This window comes from Oculina patagonica, chromosome 12, assembly GCF_052425735.1.
Source record: "Oculina patagonica isolate OP01 chromosome 12, crgOcupat, whole genome shotgun sequence".
Lineage (NCBI taxonomy): Eukaryota > Metazoa > Cnidaria > Anthozoa > Scleractinia > Oculinidae > Oculina > Oculina patagonica.
In genome coordinates, this window is record NC_135769.1 from 11,419,335 (window position 1) to 11,440,279 (window position 20,945).

The 20,945-nt window shown below is 37.0% G+C and overlaps 1 protein-coding gene across 5 annotated transcripts; it reads left to right on the forward strand.

The window, feature by feature from the left end:
* The first annotated feature begins 1,415 nt into the window (after positions 1-1,415).
* On the forward strand, positions 1,416-20,725 carry LOC144631592 (uncharacterized). 5 transcript variants are annotated; one of them, XM_078490056.1, is made up of 16 exons: positions 1,416-1,653; positions 3,532-3,645; positions 3,756-3,907; positions 4,383-4,706; positions 4,791-5,078; positions 5,324-5,371; positions 5,573-5,733; positions 6,096-6,933; positions 8,227-8,337; positions 9,626-9,807; positions 10,461-10,583; positions 11,045-11,115; positions 13,150-13,190; positions 17,119-17,218; positions 17,820-17,919; positions 19,078-20,725. In XM_078490056.1, exons 3-16 carry the CDS (start codon positions 3,790-3,792, stop codon positions 19,114-19,116), a joined length of 2,544 nt encoding a protein of 847 aa, XP_078346182.1. In that variant the 5' UTR covers positions 1,416-1,653; positions 3,532-3,645; positions 3,756-3,789; the 3' UTR covers positions 19,117-20,725. The 5 variants fall into 5 exon arrangements, with proteins under 5 accessions (XP_078346182.1, XP_078346184.1, XP_078346180.1 ...); XM_078490058.1 differs by having other exon boundaries at positions 3,532-3,636; XM_078490054.1 differs by having other exon boundaries at positions 3,532-3,907.
* The last annotated feature ends 220 nt before the right edge of the window (positions 20,726-20,945 follow it).

The following is a 20,945-nucleotide window of genomic DNA, read 5'->3' on the forward strand; positions in this document are numbered from 1 at the left end:
GGGGATTATTTTAGTATCATAATGATATGGGAAAACCTCATTTGCATTTACTTTCAACACACTTAATTAATATACACGACTACAAAAACAAATTTCCTCAGAAGACCTCGTCAGTTGGTAGCCATATGCTGTTAAGAATTTTAAATTTCAGACGACTTCATATAACATTGCACAAAGAATAACACTAGTATCTAGGCAACTATAACGTTATATAAATCAAAATACAAAAATAATATTAATATAAAAATAATTGCTAACGAAATCTAAAATAACAACGAGAATAGCAGTAAACATAGCAGTAACTTAAAACAAAATACAAAATATATCCAAAGAATAAGAAAATAGAGTTCAGAGTTCAGTTTCTATTGTGCAATAAAATACAAAGAAATGCTTGTAGCTACAGAATTTCATGATTGTGTGACAACAGCTCTTGGGATCCGGAAATACGCCCACTCTTCTTTCGTGTTGATTAGTTGATCCTCTTTGGTTTGATTGATCATCACCGATTCCGTAATCTGCCTCAACATCGCATCATTCTGAAACGTTCCTGTGACATTCATGGTGAAGCTTGCGATGTTACCTGCATGAATATCACAGCAATGTCTCCACAAAACAGAACTTTCCTCGCGCTGTTCAAGGGCTCTGAGATGTTTTAAGTTACTGCTATGTTTACTGCTATTCTCGTTGTTATTTTAGATTTCGTTAGCAATTATTTTTTATATTAATATTATTTTTGTATTTTGATTTATATAGCGTTATAGTTGCCTAGATACTAGGGTTATTCTTTGTGCAATGTTATATGAAGTCGTCTGAAATTTAAAATTTTTAAAAGCATATGGCTACCAACTGACGAGGTCTTTTGACGAAACTAGTTTTTGTAGTCGTGTATATTAATTTAGTGTGTTGAAAGTAAATGCAAATGATGTTTTCCCATATCATTATGATGTTCAGAAATACTTTCTTGGCTTCGGCGAACAGAATTTCACAAAGGATTATTTCAGTGTTGGCAGTTTATCATTATGCCCTGTATTTATGCGAATAATCGTTCCAGTCCTTTAAAACAAAAACAAAAAACTCAAAGTTTACTAATTAAAATTATTGTACCAAAACTTCACAAGAGATGATTTTGAATACTTTATTGTTTAAGCCACAATTTTGAGTAGATCTATATTGCCGTGCAATTCTTTATAAATTTTGAGTGGTCGTGTTGTTTTAAAATATTTTTAACGTTGAATGACGCAAACCTCTAAACCAATATCTTATATTTCATTGGGCACGCTAGACGATTTTGACACCTATTAAAATAAAGTTGTAAAGATGAAGCTTACTCCAGCGCAGGGTTCAAATATCGCTGCGTGACCACACACAGACGAATAACAATAACAATAAAAAAAACTTTTAAGTTAGCAGCTGCTCAAAAAAAGATGTCGTGAATTTAGTTCGTATTTTAGCTGGAAGCTGAAATAACATCCGAAATATACCTGGCCAGATACGCCACTTCAGCAATTGGACTTCCGTTGGCAGAAAGTTCTGCCGGTCCACTAACAGGGGAAACGCTTGTCTGATTTTGCGTATGATATTTCATCTGACGCAGACGAATAAAGCTTATAATAATGATTTTATAGCTCGTCGTCAGCTGCTCAAAGCATCGAGGTGAGCATAGTTCTTTATTTTTCATAAAACTTAATAACAACCGAATGCGGTATATTTTTTATTCTGTCCGCATGAGAAACTTTTTCACGTGTGTGTTCACATGGCCAACTTCAGAAAACGGCAAAGTCCGGCGACGTCATGCTGGTTGTAACACGACAACCTCACTGACTTGAGCGACGATTTTACAACGAATACCGGCATAAATAATGCAAAACGAACTTCAAACAGTTTCTTTAAGTGACAAATTTAAGGTTAGAACTAGTGGGTCTTTTCTGGATCAACAATGAATTGCGAAAACGTTAGTAAAAGTACCCAGAAGCTTGATATTTAGTGTTTAGTTATATATATCAAAGCGGATTTTTTGTCTAGCTTTTTGTGACACAAGATCGTTTGTTAATTATTCTTGGCTCTAATGCAAGCCCTCATTAGTTTAGCCTGAGTTTGTTCTTTTGAACTTTTTTTTTATTGAATTTATAAATTATTGATAAGCCACAGCCATAACGAATAAGGATCTGTCACCTTGTACCCTTTATAGCGAAATACTAGTGAGTAGGACGAGCAACTTGACAGCTTTTTTCTCGTTAAATCTGCGAGACCTAAAAGCATGCCCTGCAGGCCTATGACGCAGGGGATTTGTGACTACATCAGGTTCGCCTTCGAATATTTAAGAAACCGAGAGATTCGACGTAGTGCTCTTATTTAATTCTTTCCTTCGCTGTCGCTATTTCATTTAAAGCCTTGTCGTTCGTCGCCATTTTATTTCCTCCATGTCGCTGTTTAAATGCCGTGTCGCTTGTTTGAATTTACCCTAATAGGGCCCATTTCACATTTGATCACATTTCCAAACATCTAAAAGAAAGTTGAAAATAATACGTGCAGCGGAGTATTTTGAACGAACTTTGAGGTGTTTTATTTAAATGTGATGAAACACTCGCTCGATTGTTTGATATATCTTCTCAATCGAACCTTATACTAAGGAGAAAACGGAGAAATAAAATCGTAAAAAATGCATGCTTATTAAGATCACTTATATCCCACCTACCGTCGCGTTTCTGTTTTCCTTTGTTTTAATTTGATGAATTGTAATAAAATTTAGAAATGTAGTTCCTGCTTTTAATATGCCTGACTGTCGTGCTTTTATGTAATAATAATAATAAATAATTTATAATAACTTATAAATTTATATTGCGCTTTTTAACATATAAACGAGCAAAAGCGCATTACAACGGAAATTACTATTTTAGCCAAGATTAAGAATTGACTTCTGAAGCTAATTTAAACCGACAAAAGAGTTCTCACAACTAATTGTGTGAAACATTCTATTTGGTTCTCAAAACCAAAAATAATGCGTGAGCCTTTTTTTAAAAAACATATGTATACTTAATTTCTTTAGCTTCCTTGCATGAATATTAATTGCACGTACCGATTAAGCCATCCTTATTTTTTCTTGAAACCTTACAATAAACACCTGAAAGACTCGGCAGTCGACATCGTCAAAGTGACGCAGGAAAGTTTTCAAGTTAGAAAACCGATAAAACGTTTGGTAACACTTTACACTCGAAAGAGTTTCAAAGCTGACGGAACAGTTTTAATTGCCATGCATGGAATATAATATACTTGGGTTATCTGATGATTGGTTTTACTACGTCCTTAAACGTCTGTGTTTAACTTCCCCTACACCTGCAATTGAGACATAAAGCGCTTACCCGAATATATTAATTGAGTACAGTCTGCGGTATGACGTAAGTAGGAGTATAAGTTGAAACATAAGTGTTTTCACTCACGATATAAACGCAGGAAGAAACGCGTAGGCGCTTTCTTCCCTTTAAATTTTGATAATCATTACGTCTATGCTTATTTTTGCTTATTTTTAACCAGGTGTACACGGGCGACACAACAAGCAAGCAACGCGCAGGCACACGTCGCCTAGCTTTTTAAAACGTGTCTTGTGCCAGCCTGACGGCAAAAGGAACTTACGACAAGGTGTTACAGGTAAAAATCGCTTAACTGCTCCAATCTTTTGTTTCTTTTTCTTCTCTCTTAAGCTTGGTACATTATTAGGTATTTAAACATTTCTTATCATCTCCTTATCACATGAACAGTTTAACTTCCAGATTATTTGTACGCAAACGTTTGATGATGGCCAACATCTCTTGGCTGGAATGCAGGAGAGATTATCTCCTTTTATTACTTGTTGCCAGTGGTTTATCGATTATTCCACCTGCCTCGTGTCAGAAATGTAACATTAAACCTGGTAAGTTTATCAGCAATCCATTGAAATGAGTAAACTTTCAAATGCATGTCTTTGGACGTAGGGTGAAAGGACTGTGCTGCTGCCAAATTTGCTACGTGATTCCTTACACGATTTATACTTTCGCTATTAAGATTTTGACGTCTTATTTTAAACGGAAACTGCAAAACAAACAATAAATATTTGCCCAAATTGCACCATACAGTACAAAATTCAATTGGTGTCAGTAACATACAAATAATTATTAGACATTTGTGAGGGGATCGATACAAAGATTGTAGCAGAAAGGTTACACCTTTTTCTACAAGAAAAACGTGATAGAAGGCGAAGAGGATAGAAGTTGCGAGAAAAAGATCAAAACGTGAAAAAGAAATATAAAGCAGTTATAAGAGGCATAATCGAGACAAACTTGGGTTTGAAGATAACCATCTTTATTAAGTGTGCATTTATTTCTTATGTATTTTTTCTTCCCCATCAGAGGAACCTCTGATTAAAATCTCTTCCACTCCGTCATCCAACAAACAACCCGTTGGGGCAGCCATTAATCTGACTTGTACTGCATGGCAAACTGATGAACTGGCGATGAAAAATCTAAAGACAAGACCACATAGAATTGAATGGTTTGATCCACAAGATGAAAGAGCCGTCAAGGTATGCCCGGCTGGATCGCCGGCAGCTGCACTTATGAGCTGCACATTGACGATTGGTATCCTGACGGAAGAAAAATTTGGTAACTACACTTGCAAAGCCAGAAATGATTATAATTATTGCAGCAGCAAAATATTCCCAATTATTCTTCAAGGTAAGTAAATAATATTAAAATAACTTACGATAAACTACTTGGATAGAAATGTGAGATTTTAACTTGTATTTTGTCATTCTCTAGACATCGAAAGGCCAGTGATTGTCATGGATCCAGTAAGCCAAGGTGCTGTTATCGGGTCCAATGTAACGTTTAATTGTACTGCCACTGGTTATCCCAAACCAAAAATCACATGGAAAAAGGACAATGATTCACATTTTATACAAGCAAAGATCATAACAGATGATGAGAAGACTCTCAGCCAGCTGGTAATAACAGGAGTAACGAGAGAAGATTATGGCAAATATCAGTGTGTTGCAAACAACAGTGCCGGAGTAAACACCTCAAGGGCTGCAATTTTGCATCAAGAAGGTCAGTCAATCAGTTTTTTCATGTTTAAAATAATTTTGTTACATTACATATGGGACGTTTTAGGGTAGTATTTTTCAACGTAGGTCTTTGGCAGATAAAATGTCTAACGGACAAATGACAAATGAATGGAGGCTAGTCAAAAGAGTCAGTTACTAATGATTAACCGTAGTTCATGTGTTAGAAGGGCAAAAAAAATGCGATTCAGAGAATAATTAATAAATGTTGTTCATTTACTTTGTAATTAGCTGGGGGAAAGAAATCTCGAGTGGCATTCGCATATTCAGTAGCTGAAGGTCAGGCAATTTTTTTTTTTATTAACAATTTCATGTTTGAGACTGTGAGTTTTAAATTATAGGGGATGCATCCCATTTGTATGGATCTTTTTAAATTTGTTTGGCAGGCACTAGTTATTGTGGATATATACACATAAAAACCTGGTAAAATGTTAATGTTAAAAAGATATAAAAGTACTTATTACTTTGTTCTATTTTTAGCTCCAAGTACCTTCAGAATGCCTCAAAGTGCAATCCAAAAGATCATTGCGTTTACTGTGTCCGGTTTTATTATCATCGTGCTTCTTATCATTGGGTTTTTGTGGCACCGGGGATGTGTTTCTAAGAAGGTATTAATGCCTCAGTGTATTTTTCGCATAAAGGTAACGTACGTACATCCTTTTGTCCATTTCTTTCCCACCAGCTGTAAGGAGATTTGGAAAATCGGGAAACGAATCAGTATATGTACAGTGCAAGCACTGCACATGTATTTTTTTTTTTTATAGCGAAAACTAATTTTTGAAACGTTTTGAAAAAAGGGCAGGTAAAAGATTAGTCAGTTTGTTTTCAGTTATAGTACTGCAGATATCTTTGTTTTAAATCCCCTTTGGATTGGTAGAAAGCCATGAGTTGACAGTGAAAGGACATAGACAAAATGGACATTATCCATATCTTGTTCAGTTTTTCACGCCTCAGAAACAGACAAGAATGGCTTTTTTAGATTATTGTTGTTTATTGTTTTCAGATGTATGACAATGAAAACCCTGAGCCAAGAGAAACATACAACAGGTCATCGCAAGAGGAAAACCAGCAAGAAAACACATATGACTATGTTGACGATCAGAGCTACGCTTTATCAATGGCACCCGAAAACGAAAAAGTGCAGTTTTCAAGCCACAAATCTGAGGAAAGCCCGTTATTAGATACATTACGTGTTGACCTTCCGGCAAGAAAGCCTTCACAAGCAAGACCATTGCCTCCGACACCAGAAGTTGATGACGCAGGTACCAAAATGGAATGGAATTCAGGGCAAAAAATAATGTGTTCATCTATGTTGCAGTTTGGAAGCCAGAACCTTGATTTTGAATCACCGGAAGCAAGTACCCTAGAACAAAAGGATGACGGCTGTGATTTGCGGGAAAGAAAAGGCAGCATCCAGTGTTCTCCAACTCCCCGCAGACCTCCAAAACCCAGAAAAGAGCTTCAAGAGAACACTGAAGATAACGGAATGAGTTTGCCTATGTTGCAGTTGGGAAGCCAGAGCACCAAGTATGAGACGTCGGAAACAAGTACACTAGACAAAAAGGAAGGTTGTGATACACCGGAAACAAGAGACGGCAACCAGCATTCTCCAGCTCTTCGATGGCCACCGAAGCCCAGAAACGGACTAAAAGTGGACACAAAACATAACGAATTGCGTTTTACCGAGTCGCAAGAGATGGAGGAAGACTACGAAATCGACTTGAAAAGGCTTGAAATTCAAGATGAAGTGCTCGGGGAAGGAGAATTTGGAATTGTATATAAAGGAAATTATCATTGTGAAGATGAAAAGGTCATTGATGTAGCAGTGAAGCAGTTGAAAGGTATGTCAATATGGATAATAAATTCATAATTCCTTGAGTTAACTTTATTACTATGCCTCAATTATACCTTATTGTTACTTATTTTCGCGGGACTTAATTTTCGCGATTTTCGCGATTTCCAAAAAATCGCGAAATTAAATACCCGCGAAAATTTGTTTCAAAAGTTTTCTATTGTATTTTTTATGTTAATTTCGTATTTTTGTCCAAATCGCGAAAATAAAGTCCCGCGAAATATGCCCGTTCTATTTTCGCGAAATTAAGTTCCCGCGAAAATAAGTAATAATAAGGTATATTGTCTTGTTTTTTGAAACGCAACGTTTACCTTTGCTGTACATAAACAACAGCAACATCTTAAAAAAAACGAAAATTAAATTACAATCGAAGGTTGAAATCGAAGGTTGAAAGAAATCTTAAGGAGCTACACTCCTTTTTATAAGAATCTAGTTTATAAGAATATCGAGGCTGGAATTTGCGATTTTTTAAGAATATTTTAAGAGAATGTAGTTTTTAGTTGAAACAAAATCAGGTATTTTCATTTCCGTCACTTTATCTCTGTAAGGAACGCTTTGCTTAAAGCCAAAACGGCCAGGCTGCAACGAAAAGCAATGGTACATGTACATATAATGTACCACGATACAGATCCGGACACCAAACACTTGTAACTGATTACCCAATACTTGCTACAACGGAAATGTCAAACGGTATTTTCTAAGAATGTTCATAAGAATATTTTCAGCCTAAAATCGGCAGAAAAATAAGAATATTCAGCTTGGGTCGGAAAAACTGTATTCTTTTAAAAAAAAAATGTAAAGATTTTATATTTAATGCCAAGGCCGGTTCCTTTCTTTTCTAATTTGCAACATGAAACGATATGGAGCGCTTCAGCGTGCCTTTGCAGCAGTTTTTAGCAGATTCCCGCTACAAATCATATACTAAAAATCAGATCATATACTTGCTTGAGATAGGGCGTCAGGGCTTCTTTCCTTCTATGCATATTTGGATGTTCTTCTGTTTCGTGCAAGTCACTTTTTAAGTTACTTATACGTGGTACTCCTTGTAATTAATCTGAATTTACTTGCCTACAATGCTGTTGCTGCCATAGTCAGTTTGAGACTTGAATGATATAATAAAACTTTACTGGGTATATCTTGAATGGCGAATGTAGCAGTTGCAATTGTTTTGGTTGTGGCATGCGAAAGTATCCGCAAGTAGTGGCTTCTGTATTCCAAATTTAGTCGCTGGACGGATCAAAATTTTTGAGTTAGACTTAAAGTTTGTTCTTGTTATTTATAGATAACACGAAATTGATCGACAAAGTTGCCATACTGAGCGAAATACGGATGTTAAAACAGGCTGGTCGGCATCCTAACATAATCAACTTAGTTGGCGCATGCACTCAGGGTGGTAAGTTGTAAATAAATATCACCTTGTTAAAAAACGGCGCTCAAAACCAGTCCATCCAGTTATGTATCAGAAGAACAATTGAACGGTTTGATTGAAAGATTAGTTACAGACCAGGATTTTAACTAAATATTTAGCTTGAGGTTGTCGTATAATTAATAAAAAACTAATGTCATCTCTAGCACCAGGCTTTTGTGCGATAATATAGGAGAATTTGCATCAAGTGTGTACTTTTATGTATTAACCAGTTTAAAGGTCGGGACATAGTAGGCGACAAGTCGCTGCAACATGTCGTAGGGACAGGTTGTTGTAATATGTAGCCTCGTGTGACATGGTGCATTTTTGCGACAATCTTTGTCGCTGAAATTTTATCGCTGCGATCAGTCGCGCGAATTCAAAACAGTTTGAATTCGAGCGACTGATCGCAGCGACAAAATGCTAGGCGATAAGTCGCTGCAACATGTCGCAGGGACAGGTTGTTGCAATTTGTTGCCTTGTGTGACATGGTGCATTTTTGCGACAATCTTTGTCGCTGAAATTTTATCGCTGCGATCAGTCGCGCGAATTCAAACCAGTTTGAATTCGAGCGACTGATCGCAGCGACAAAATGAGCGAATGCAGCGTTGTCGCAACGTGTGTACTCTTCTGCAACAAGTCGCTGCGACAAAATATTAACTAACCAATGCGAGAGCGTCATGTATTGAATTGGAAAACTAGTTTACATTCTCCCTCTTCCAAATTCGCTGCATGCGCACCGAACAAGCGCCTTGTTGCAGCGACTTGCTTTGAAGCAGTGCACACGGAGCGACTTGTCGCAGAGACCTGTTGCTGCGACTTGTCGCCTAATATGTATCGACCTTAAAATCCGCCGCGTTTTCTTGAAAAGTAATAATTATAATTAATAGTCGCCCGCACTTGTGACATTTTCGGTATTTTCAAGAAATATTTTGGTGCGACAAGTTTTTGTTCATGAGACTTGATATTTTCATGCTTTGACATGCAGGCTACTTTATCTAAATTGGGAGTCTTCTGGTTTCCTTTTCACCTTAAATGAGATTTCTTAAGTATTTGTCACTGTATTTACAGTTCTGTAACCTGAAGGTATTTTTGGATAAAATTTCAATATATTTTTAGGGTAAATTTTTTGAGATATAAAATCTCAAAATCCAAAAAAGCGTATCCAAGATGGCGGGGTTTGAAATTGACCCAACATTTTGGTGCTATTATATTTAGCATCGTTAATTTATTTAAGCATCATAATAGAGTGTTTTTTATTATTATATTTTTAAAGAAAACATTCTCTTGATCACCGAGTTCGTTCCTGGTGGTAGCCTCGAGACATTGCTGAACCGCAAGCATGCTCCCGATGAGCACAGCAAGTACGAGAATGTCAGCTGTGCGCTGAATGATCGAGAGCTAGTAAATATTGCACTACAGGTCGCCACCGGAATGCAGCACTTGGAGAGGAAGAAGGTACGAGCAGTTTATTATGTTAACACTTGGCCGGGATTTGAAACAGAATTGCCGGCACCGCTTTGTTGAATTTTTATGCTTATTTTGTTTAAGAAGTAACTTCGAGGTGTCATGAGATTCAAAACAGTAGTTTGTTTCGACAGTGGCAGTTGTGGTTAGACAGTGCAACATTTAAGCCTGGTTTTCACTAGCGACGCAAGCACAAGCGCGATCACGCAAAAAGGGCAAATTTTAATCTTTGTGCTTGTGATTGCCGCAAGCACATGCACGGGCATTCAAATTCAATGCGCTTGTGCTTTTGCTCGAGTCGAAGCCGTTTTCAAGGAGAAAAAAAGAGCTGTTATCCTTGCGCTTGTGCTTTTGCTTGCGTCGCTAGTGAAAACCAGGCTGTATATACTTTTCTTTTAATTTCGGAGATTTTTGGCAAACCCACTTATTGAAGAATCTCACAAACTTTCCAACTTTCCTTTAAATCACACTCCATTGTCACTAGTTATTTCGTCTTTGTACTTTCTTGTTTGCTTTTCATGGCAACAGACACGTCGCTTTCGGCAATGACGGGTCTAATAATATAACTCTTTGTTACAACGTAGCTATCTTATATTACCTCAGTTTTTATCGTTAATTGGATAAACATTGTCACTTCTCTGCAGTGCATTCATGGCGACTTAGCAGCTAGAAATGTTTTCATTGATGAGAACAACGTTGCTAAACTCGGAGACTTTGGACTAGCAAGAGATATCTCAGATTGTGGAATATACACCAAGACTTCAAACGTAAGTACAGCGTATGACACACACACACACACACACACACACAAAAAAAAAAAAAAAAACAGAGCTAAAGCAGACACAGAACAATCACAGCTGCAACCGTTAACTATACAACGAAATACTAAAACTTGAAGCAAATACACGTAATCAACGCAAAGCACGGACAAACGCTGGGACCAGGTCGTGTAAAGTTTTGATCAGCTCGAGATACCAAGGTTTAATGTAGTCAGTTCTATTATTTCCCTATTTTAATAATCCAGTGTATTTTGTCGGATTTTCGAGATCAGGTAGCCTCTCTCGCAAGGTCTAACAAGAATGGCTCGCTACCTTCCGAGAAACAATACAAGAAACAATTTGCAACAGGAAAATTGTCCTTAGCCTCCAAACTAGTAGCAGCTAGTACCCTAGAGGACCAGTAGAATTAAGCACTCACAAGGGCTGCTACACTTCTGATTATTTAACAGGGTAAAGTCCCTTGGAGATGGTTGTCTTTAGAATCTTTAAGAGATCTAGTCTATACAACACAGAGTGACGTGTAAGTAACGTGATATATGTATTCACTTAGTATACGTTCTTAGAATAGCCACACTTTATCATTAAATTAATAGAGCATCCATTTAACCAGCCCGGTACGCATCACCTTGCCATTCAAAGATCAAAAATCGGCTGACTACGTACGTAGAGAGCTGTGTGACCTAGGAAAGAAAATAGATCGTGAAATAACACCAGTCTTCACAAGCAAGAAAATCTCTGAAGAATTGAAGTTCACGGAAACGAAGCCCTCTCTAGTAAACCAACAAAGTGTAGTATATGAATATAAATGTAATTCGTGCGATGCGAATTATATTGGCTGCACGAGTCGCCACCTTCACCTGCGCATCGAGGAGCACAGATACTCCGTAATTGGTAAACATCTTCAGGAACAACACAATCAAAAGCCGATCGACCTTCACAGCCAATTTGCCATCCTTAAGAAATGCCGCGGAAATTTTGAGTGCCTAATTTACGAGATGCTCCTAATTAGGAAAAAGAAACCATCCCTGAACACTCAAAAGGACTCCATTCCAGCGAAACTGTTTACTTAGTTATGCACATTTTTCTATTTTCCACGCCTCATTTATTGTAATTTAGTTTCACACTTTCTTTTCTATAAATATCGTTCTGTACCATGTAAAATTTGCATTTGATAATGGTGACATGTCGTCGCCGAAACGTCATGTACTTTTAGCGTTGATATTTATTCTTAAATGTATTTCAAAATCTTATGAAAATAAAATAGTATATATTTCCCATTAAACTATTGTACTGTAATTTTGTTTACGTTTCATCGCGTAACAGTTCTAACAGAATTATATCGCACTAAATCAACTTTTAAAGCAAGTTCAGCGGAATAAACCGTTTTACAATTGTTTCCTGTGTTTAGCCACTTTTAAGGACGTTCACGCCAAAATTTTCTACTCGATAGATTTCTTAATTTTTTTTTTTTTTTGCTGCGGTCAGATAATGAGTTACTTGTGTCGGAAATGCAAAAAAAAGTTGGAGTCACCGACTTCGTTCCAGAGAAAAAGCGTGTGGAAAACTACCTTGTTTTTAAAAAATTGGCGCACGTAATTCAACATGATTTACAGTCAGGGTTTATTAATAAAAAAATATCAAAGATGAGTAACCAGAAGCTAACGATCTTATATAGTCACCTTTTGTAAAAGTGCGTCTGTTGCGTAAATAATACCTAATTTTGCCATCTTTTTTGTAAAACTAAACCCTGGAAAAATGCATTTGAAACTGTCGTACGGCAACAAGGAAAGCTTAAAAGTGGAATTCAAACGGTCAGTGTGACAAAAAAAAAACCTTCCACTCGATTGATTTCTTTTATTTTCTCGCAAAACGTAGATATTAATTAACAAAAGTGATCCGCTAAGAAAAAAAGTAGGGTTCACCGACCATTTAAAAGAGCAAATTGCAAGCGAAGCTAGGGAACGGAACCCCCCCCCCCCCCCCCCCCCCCCCCCATATGTTCTTAGAAATTTTACTCAGCGCGCGCGCTCAATCTATGACGTGGCATGGTGTTGCGACATGAATTACGTGCGCAGTAGGGATGCGCATAAACAATTAGCGCGACGTCCTTAAATCTAATCTAAGCCACTTGGGCGCAGATGGTAGCCCTGACACTTAAATAAAGTAATTACGGCGATGACGACGACGATGATGATAATCATGATGATTTAACGTGTAGTCGCTTAACCATCTTCAATCCAACAATGCTTGGTCAGTTTGTTGTATATAACACCCAACTTAAGCCACTGTTCCACTTTTAGTCTCGCAACAAGAGGCCATGTTGTGCAACATAGACCACTTACCCACCTAAGTAATCCAACAAAACAATGGCAATTATGCTGACAAAATCCAGTTCTATTCATTTTTAGCCGACTGTTGTCTAACACTTTCCCTCTTTCAAATTTCTTCTTTATAATATTAGGCAGTGTGTTTTACCTATTGCGCCTCTGTTTAATTTATTTTTAGTTTATTACATTGTTTGTAAAGTAAACTGTGTTTATATTGTTATTTCCAGATGGTCCTTTGGTATTCTTTTATGGGAAATCGCAACCTATGGTGAGTATAAAAAAACGTTTAAACTAAAGGGAAGTAAAAGTACAATGGGACGTTTTCAAAAATAATACGACTTTTTTAATTTTCACAAACATGTTTCGACGGTACATCCGTCATCGTCAGTGTAACGGTTATGAACAGGGGGCGCTGGCAGCTACCTTTGATATTGCCGCTTTTTAGCTTTCTATGATCGCCCCAGTAAAGAAATCTGTCAATCATTCGAGAACCGTACGGAGCATGCGCACAATGCCTTGGCAAAAAGGAAACAACATGGCGTCGCGTGTCGGGTTGACTGTAGAAAACGAATTCGCTGTTGGTTATTTCCGTTTACTTCCCGTTAGAATTTTTTGTGGCAGTTCTGAGACAATCAAGACTAATGTAATGAAGGATCAGCTCTGTTTTAGGTTAGTAGAGCAGTTAAAAATTTAAATGAGCAAGGAGTGAATGACATGTTTCGGGACAAGTTCCTGTGTATACTGCATGGGCTGAGATTTTCCCAGTCGAGTGTTATCTCATCTTCACGCCTGCAAAAGAAATTATTTCGACCGCGATTCTCCTTCACTTAATACACAGAAAATTCAGTAACAGTGTCCTTTATTGGCGTCGAAGTGTTTCACGACTGCCCCTGTCAAGTAGGGTTGACCTGCTAAGCTTTATTAAAGTTTACATTTTATATGCAGTAGCAGTACCTGTCTCAAGTTCTGTGTCTTTATACAAGCTTACACATGTAGTTTGCGTATTAAACATAGAAGTTATTTTTAGAAATTCATCTTCTGATTGAACGTTTATAGTAGCATTTATTTGTAGAACCGAATATTGCATATAAAGTGCCGAATTGCTTTCGGTTGAAAATCAAATTTCAAAGCATTTTCCATCATGTCCATGCGAATGGGCCCACAGGAGAATAAACGTTTTCTAAGGTAATCTTAAAGAGATTAAGATATTAAATTTCGATTTTCCTTTTTTTCCTTTGCCGGTACAAGATCAAGCTGAAGTCAACAAGGCAAAGAAATCCAAAAAGAATAAATTTCTTCACTTAAATTTAAATGTAAAAAATAATAATAATAATTGCAGAGGGTATGGCTTCAATTACCTAAACTGTGCAACCTGAAGTTCCTTGCTTACACATACAGAAACCGTTAATTATGTTTTGGGTTAATACTTCTGTTGAACACGGTCAGAGGGATCACAATTTAATAACAGCATTTAAAGGTGGTAAAGTAAATGCTTGTCTTATGTACTGGAAACACTTCAGCACTGGAAAAATGATAAATTTGCCCATCAACAATAGAATGTCTGTTGCAAACAAGTACATTGACCTACCATACTTACCGGGTAATTTTGTCTCCCAGGGTTTATTTCACATCTCCAAATGAGCTACTCATGGGGATGCACCCCTTGCCGGTAATAAAAAAATTCTACAATATTATTATTGCAATACTGTTTTCCCTCACCCTAAAAATGCACATCTATCATCTATCACTACTTTCAGGAGACAGTGTGGCCGAGTGGTTTTGGGCACTGGTGTTGTAATTCTAAGATCCCAGGTCGAAATCCTCTACCCAGCAACAAGCTGAATTTGTTCTCAGTTGTCCTGGGATCAAATCCTTGGTCATGCTTTGTAGATAAAGAACTGGTCTGCCTCCTGCTTGTTGGAATTTGTAACTGTTATGTTCATTTAAAATTTTTGTTTCCCTTGAAGTTAAGGGCATGACCACTGTAAACAACTTTAATTTTACATATTTTTTTACATTTACATCTGAAACTTTTTCCTGGTCAGCAGGAAGATTATTCAACTGGATGCGAGTTGAAATTAATTTTTTCTTTGGACAGGTAGGGCAGTTAAGAATCAACAGGTTAAGTAAGTCTCAATATGATTTTTAAAAGTGTCAGATCCCATGCAGTGTCTCAATTATTTCTCTACCAGGGTACACACATGTACATTTGAGGAGCAGATCCTTTGCAAACTCCACCATGGTATAGTTATTTTATTTGTAAAAGCATTTCAAGATAATGCGCTGCTAAAAACATTTTAAGCCCCCTCAGAACTCAAGTTTCATTTTTTTTCTCAAGGAAATACAGCAAACCGTGGTCACTAAGTTTTAGGTGACTGACCATGTCTGGAGCATTCTACAGCCAACAAGCCTCCTGCAAGTTTCAATTCTCGCCCCACAGGTGTGATAGGCAAAGTCTAAATGCAAGGTTACTCCACCAGCTTTCTCAGTGAGCGCCATTATCACGAAGACATGCTCAGTTCAAAAGTTTAAATAAAGAAAACTGTTGCAAACATTACCACCTAATCTTACAACACATTATTGAACATGAAAAAATGTTATTGTAACTGGTGAAAAACATAAAATAAAAAAATACTGGTAGGCCAATTAAATTTTGATATATTTTATTTCGATAAACTGTATTTCAGTTCCATGTTACTCTAGATATTATATTCTTATATTCAAATTCTAACTAGGCTCTGAGGCTTCGAGAAATAAAACAAAACGAGTCATATCAAACCTTTGCACTTTCTCAATAACAACTACGGACTACGGTTTGATCTAAGTCTTACAGAAAAAAAAAACTGTCCGAAAATGGCTACCCTTACCGTCATGGCGTCTAGTCCAGAAATAAAGATCGTTCAGCTTATCCAGTGTATGAAACAATTACTAAAAATATTGCTGTGAGATTTCGTTGTCTTCACTGGGATGTAAAAACGCAGTGGCGGTCTCGTTCGCCGGCTTGCGGCGTAAATTTCACCTGTGATACTTCTTAAAAATCGAAATTTAGATAAAAAGTGCTTAAACCATCCCCTGGATGTTCGAACGTGGAAACAGTTCTCGAAACGTTTATGAACCTTCGCAAACGACCGTCCGCCATAAACTTCCGCCATCTTTGTTTTCAATTAAACCAGTACTTAGTCTCACTCGGCCAAATTTCTTTACTGGGGCAATCATCGAGACTCGGTCCCAGACCTCGCTGCCAGCCCCCCCCCTGGTTATGAAAGTTTACAGTGATTTAAAACGTGCCTGTTACAAATCATACGTTACATTGCGTTGGAAAGCAATACGCTAGATAAATTTCGAAGTTAACGGAATTAAAAAGAAGCGCGCGCGCAATGGAATGGAAAGTATTTTTCACTTTTGTAAAAAGACAACTAGGAAACCTGACCGTCAGGAAAATTCTCACTTTAAACTGGGTCTTCGTTAGAGCGTATCACGTGCTTTGAATTATTACAAGTCTATGTAATTGGATCGCTAAAATTAAACATCTACGCCACTTGCGCCAACGTTGTCAATGGCTCCTGTAATATCTTCCCGTTTGGCAACTGTCTGCAAAACTTATTAAAAAATCACTTGTCACTTTTTTTGACTACTCAAATTCCGTTCCTGGTACCATTAATTAGTACCATTCATACGGGGTTGAAACGTGTAACGTGCGTTTACAGCGTTTGAAAATCCAGTTTTGCCAAGTACATACACCTAGTAACATACGCAACAACCTTATTGGTTTTGCGTTGAGTTACTTGAATTCCCACCTTAGCTCGGTAAATGTTTTACAGAAACTAAAGAAATGTATTAAATGTTCACCAAAATGAAGTTCGCCCACTTCTCCACACTATTTAATGATGGTTAAACAGGAGAATTTAGCCAAATTAAATTATTTTCGACCAAGCTTGTTCAAAAACAAGATAACGCCATCGAGCGCGAGCTACACGTTTCAACCCTTATGGGTTTCTGTTAGTACCAATACCCAGTCTTGTACAACTCAGAGTATAATGGAACCCGTAATTTTTTTTAGAAAATTGATTGATAGTTTTTTAATTTATTTTGAAATAACTCGTCAACATACTCTCTCAATCATTGTTCAAGTAGTCTAATTTCTATTACAAATGCTTATTACTTATTTGTACATTATTTCCCTTGTTCCATATCAGGTGAGGTGCCGTACCCTGATATAACAACACCAGCAGCCCTTATAAACTTTCTGTCGTCGGGAAACCGAATGCCTCGTCCCGATCATTGCTCTGAGGAACTGTAAGTTCAACATTCATCCGCGACAATTATTAAAAAAAAATCTTCTATGTGAAAAAGTCGTGACAAAAGCGCGATACTAGCCAATAACAGGTAGCCCCTAGCAGTTCACCAGGTTGCCATAACAGTTACCGGTCGGTACCTATTTATACTCCTTGGTTTCTATGCGAGTAAATTGACTTGCCCAAGACAACACATCACAACGACCTTGGGTCATTGCTCGAACTTAGAACACCCTATCTGAAGTTCTGCGCACTAACCGTTAGGAAATTCTCTTAGATTGAACAATTTCATAAGGATAGATGTTCATCCTTAACCAAATTCGCCAAAACGAATGAAAAAGATGCCAGAAAAACAAGAAGGAGAATTTGACAAAGACCTTGTGTTTTTCGAAGAGCTGGACCTTTCAAATATTAAATTTGAACTCTCGTACATAAAGTTACAAGTCTACGTCCCTTTCCCTCTCTCTACGAGTAAACGTAAATACACGTTTTTCCAAGTTGATATGGATATGGTAGTGTTATTTTTGTTATAAGTTCGGTGTCCATGTTCTAGATACTGCTGTAATGCTATTATAATTGCTAAACTTTCTCTGCTTTTTTAGGTATGCGCTTATGCTACCGTGTTGGATGGAAAATCCCTTTATGAGGCCCACATTTAATGATATAACAAAACAGATCAAATATATGTTAAAGGAAGTCAAGGTGTGTTTCATGTGTTTATTTTTGATAAAAGAATACCCTTAAATATACTCTATTCGGCGGTGCACATACCTATGCAGTCCATATATGGGTGTACCCCCGGGGAATGGTTGCATGCTGTGTGAACATAGTAACATTTTTAACACACACAACTAAAGGTTTGAAATATGAGAAAACACAAATCTGTTTTGTTAATTTATATCGTTTTACAAGGTATTCTAGGAAGTTCAGACTGTATCATTTCGACGTCATTTGTCTTTCGACTTAATTGTTGTTCTTTAACGTCTGTTGACTAATATTAAGCAAAGTATAGCAATAAGAAAAACTGTTAAGAAGTGGAAATTGGACTTGGCGTGGTTAGCACAAAGTTAATAGAGAGAAATGGTTAAGAAGCCCGGCAAACATCAAAGGAGCAAACAAAGAGGCCAATATTTAGGTTGGTCCATGTTTTAGGAAGGTCCATGACAGTGCACATCTTTTGATGTGCGCTCATACACTATGAGTTATGTTTCTATTGGTTAGATGCATGAACACACGTAACCATGTATTTTGTGCACTTTCAACCCCAAAATTAGCGAACACAATTAGAACTTTACTGGACTTCATAACCATTTCGCTCTATTAACTTTGGTTTGGATTAGGAATCAGAATGATTAAAAATGTAAAACGTTCTCTGGCAACCTACAATGTTTGATAACATCGAGCGTCTGATTGCCTACAGTAGTCTTCCAAGAGTAGTCAGTCAGGCGATCAAAAGCCATTAACTAATCAGCCATTAAAGGACGGACGGACAGACAGACGGACTACGGACGAATAAATAAATGAATTCAAAAGGATGGAAGGAAGGACAGACAGACAGACGGACGGACGGAAGGAATAATTGATTAATTGATTGTGACTGACTGACTGACTGACTGACTGACTGACTGACTGACTGACTGACTGACTGACTGACTGACTGGCTGACTGACTGACTTACTGATTGACTGATTGACTGAATGTGAATGGTTGGTTGGTTGTTAGTTGGCTGGCTTGATTCTTGCTTGCTTGTATGATTGATTGATTGATTGATTGATTGATTGACTGACTGACTGACTGACTGACTGACTGATTGATTGATTGATGTTACATATTAATAACTCGTTTATTCATTTATTTCAGAAATCATACGTGAATGTAAAGAATGAAGACCACTACTGAGTTAGCAACTTGAAAACGCTTGATGTACACAAGCGACATACCGACACAACGACACTGATCTGGAATAAATCTACGAAGCCTTGATACGTTGGGAGCAGGTCAATTGTAGGTTTTAGTATCACGCATATGGAGTAGGAGAATATGTGAAAGACATATTGAGAACTGCAGTAGAAACCAGAGATGAATGAAATGATCTTCGTGGTGTACAAGCAATTTAAAGGGATGATTTCACTGTTCGGCGCATGCGCGAGTTATAATGTAAGCCTGTTTGATTCCATTTTAAAGGAAACAGAAGCATGCAGATGACTCTTGCGGGAAATCTGCCTTTGAAAATTTCGGTCATTTGCGAAAACAGGGCAATAGAGATGCTACTTCGTATTAGAATTCCTTTTGTTTGTTGTGACTCCAATACATAATGTACCTTGCTCACCTCATCATCTACCACATGTCAGTGCAGTAATCACAGAATCCGAAAACTCGAGCTTTTTACACTGAATATCTGAATTATTGATGTCTTAGTTATATAACCTTTCTGATTTAAATCTTTTTTTCTTAACTGACGCTATAATCAAACACTATGGAAGCCTTAAGTCAAACAAAAATATATAGAGAGACTCTACAATGGCAATATAGCACTATTCGGCACTTTAAGAAAGCTGAATTGTATAACAACTCGAAGCCATCTTATTACTAAGATTTTACAAGAACGTTAAATGAAAGCATTTATGAACTTATGAATTTATGGTCATTCACATAATGCTACTTAATTTTGTTGCCGTTAGATAAACAAGATCACAGGATTAACTGACGCAGTAAACATGTAAAATACATATTTGCGAACTGCAGCGGAAACATGAAACATTTTGTAATTTTTAAAATATAATCACCAAGGGGACCAAGTTGTGGAAAGTTAATACCTAGAAAATTAGTAGTTCCACTGCAATAAGCATCAAATTGGAATCGATACAACGTCTTTTTGTAATATTATTTAACACGAAACTATATTGATAACAATATTATGTACACCTGTAATGTTAACACTTGTTTAAAATAAATTATATGTATACCAAGTTTGTCCTTAATTCACTTGGTTTAGTTCTTCTATATTACTGACATTAACTGGAGATAAGAAAATCCAGACTAAAAATTAACAGTAAAAGAGCTTTTGTTACGTTTTGGGATGTATAGATTAGAATTCGATTCGAGACTAAAAAATATTAAGCAGAACTAAAATAAAAGTAAAATATTCGTTCACTGGGTCGTGCAAAACTGAATTGTTTGTTGGACAGGTTTAAACAAACAAAATGTTTGTTTAGTTTTGCTTTTTCACAGTATCAATGGAAACTTAAAAATTCTCTCCTGAAATGATAAAGTTTGTGTTTTTGTAAGTTTTAACACAGGAAACCCAAGCTAACGATATGAGCCACAGTACTCTAGGACTCAATTGATAAGGGTTTGTATGGGAATGAACAATTTTGTTTACGATGTATAAATTCAAACGTTTTATAAATAAAATTGACTCACACTGTTGCTGTGTCGTGTTCTTTCTTGTTTGCTAGCTCCTCGAGCCAATTTGAAGTGATTTGGACGAGTTTTTTTTTTTTTTGCGAAATTTTGAACACGTTTTCTTTATTCAATATTCCCAAGGCTGGAAACTATTTTCGACAGCATCTCACTCGAAGCGAAATATCTTTCGTGAAATTGATCAAATCGCTACAGCATTTCCACCACCGTAATCTCCCTCGGTAATTTTCCTTTCCAATCGTTGTCGCTTTGGTTCCGAGTGCTCTAGTGAAGCGTAGAAAATTCTTCCAAAGTGCGATTCTTTC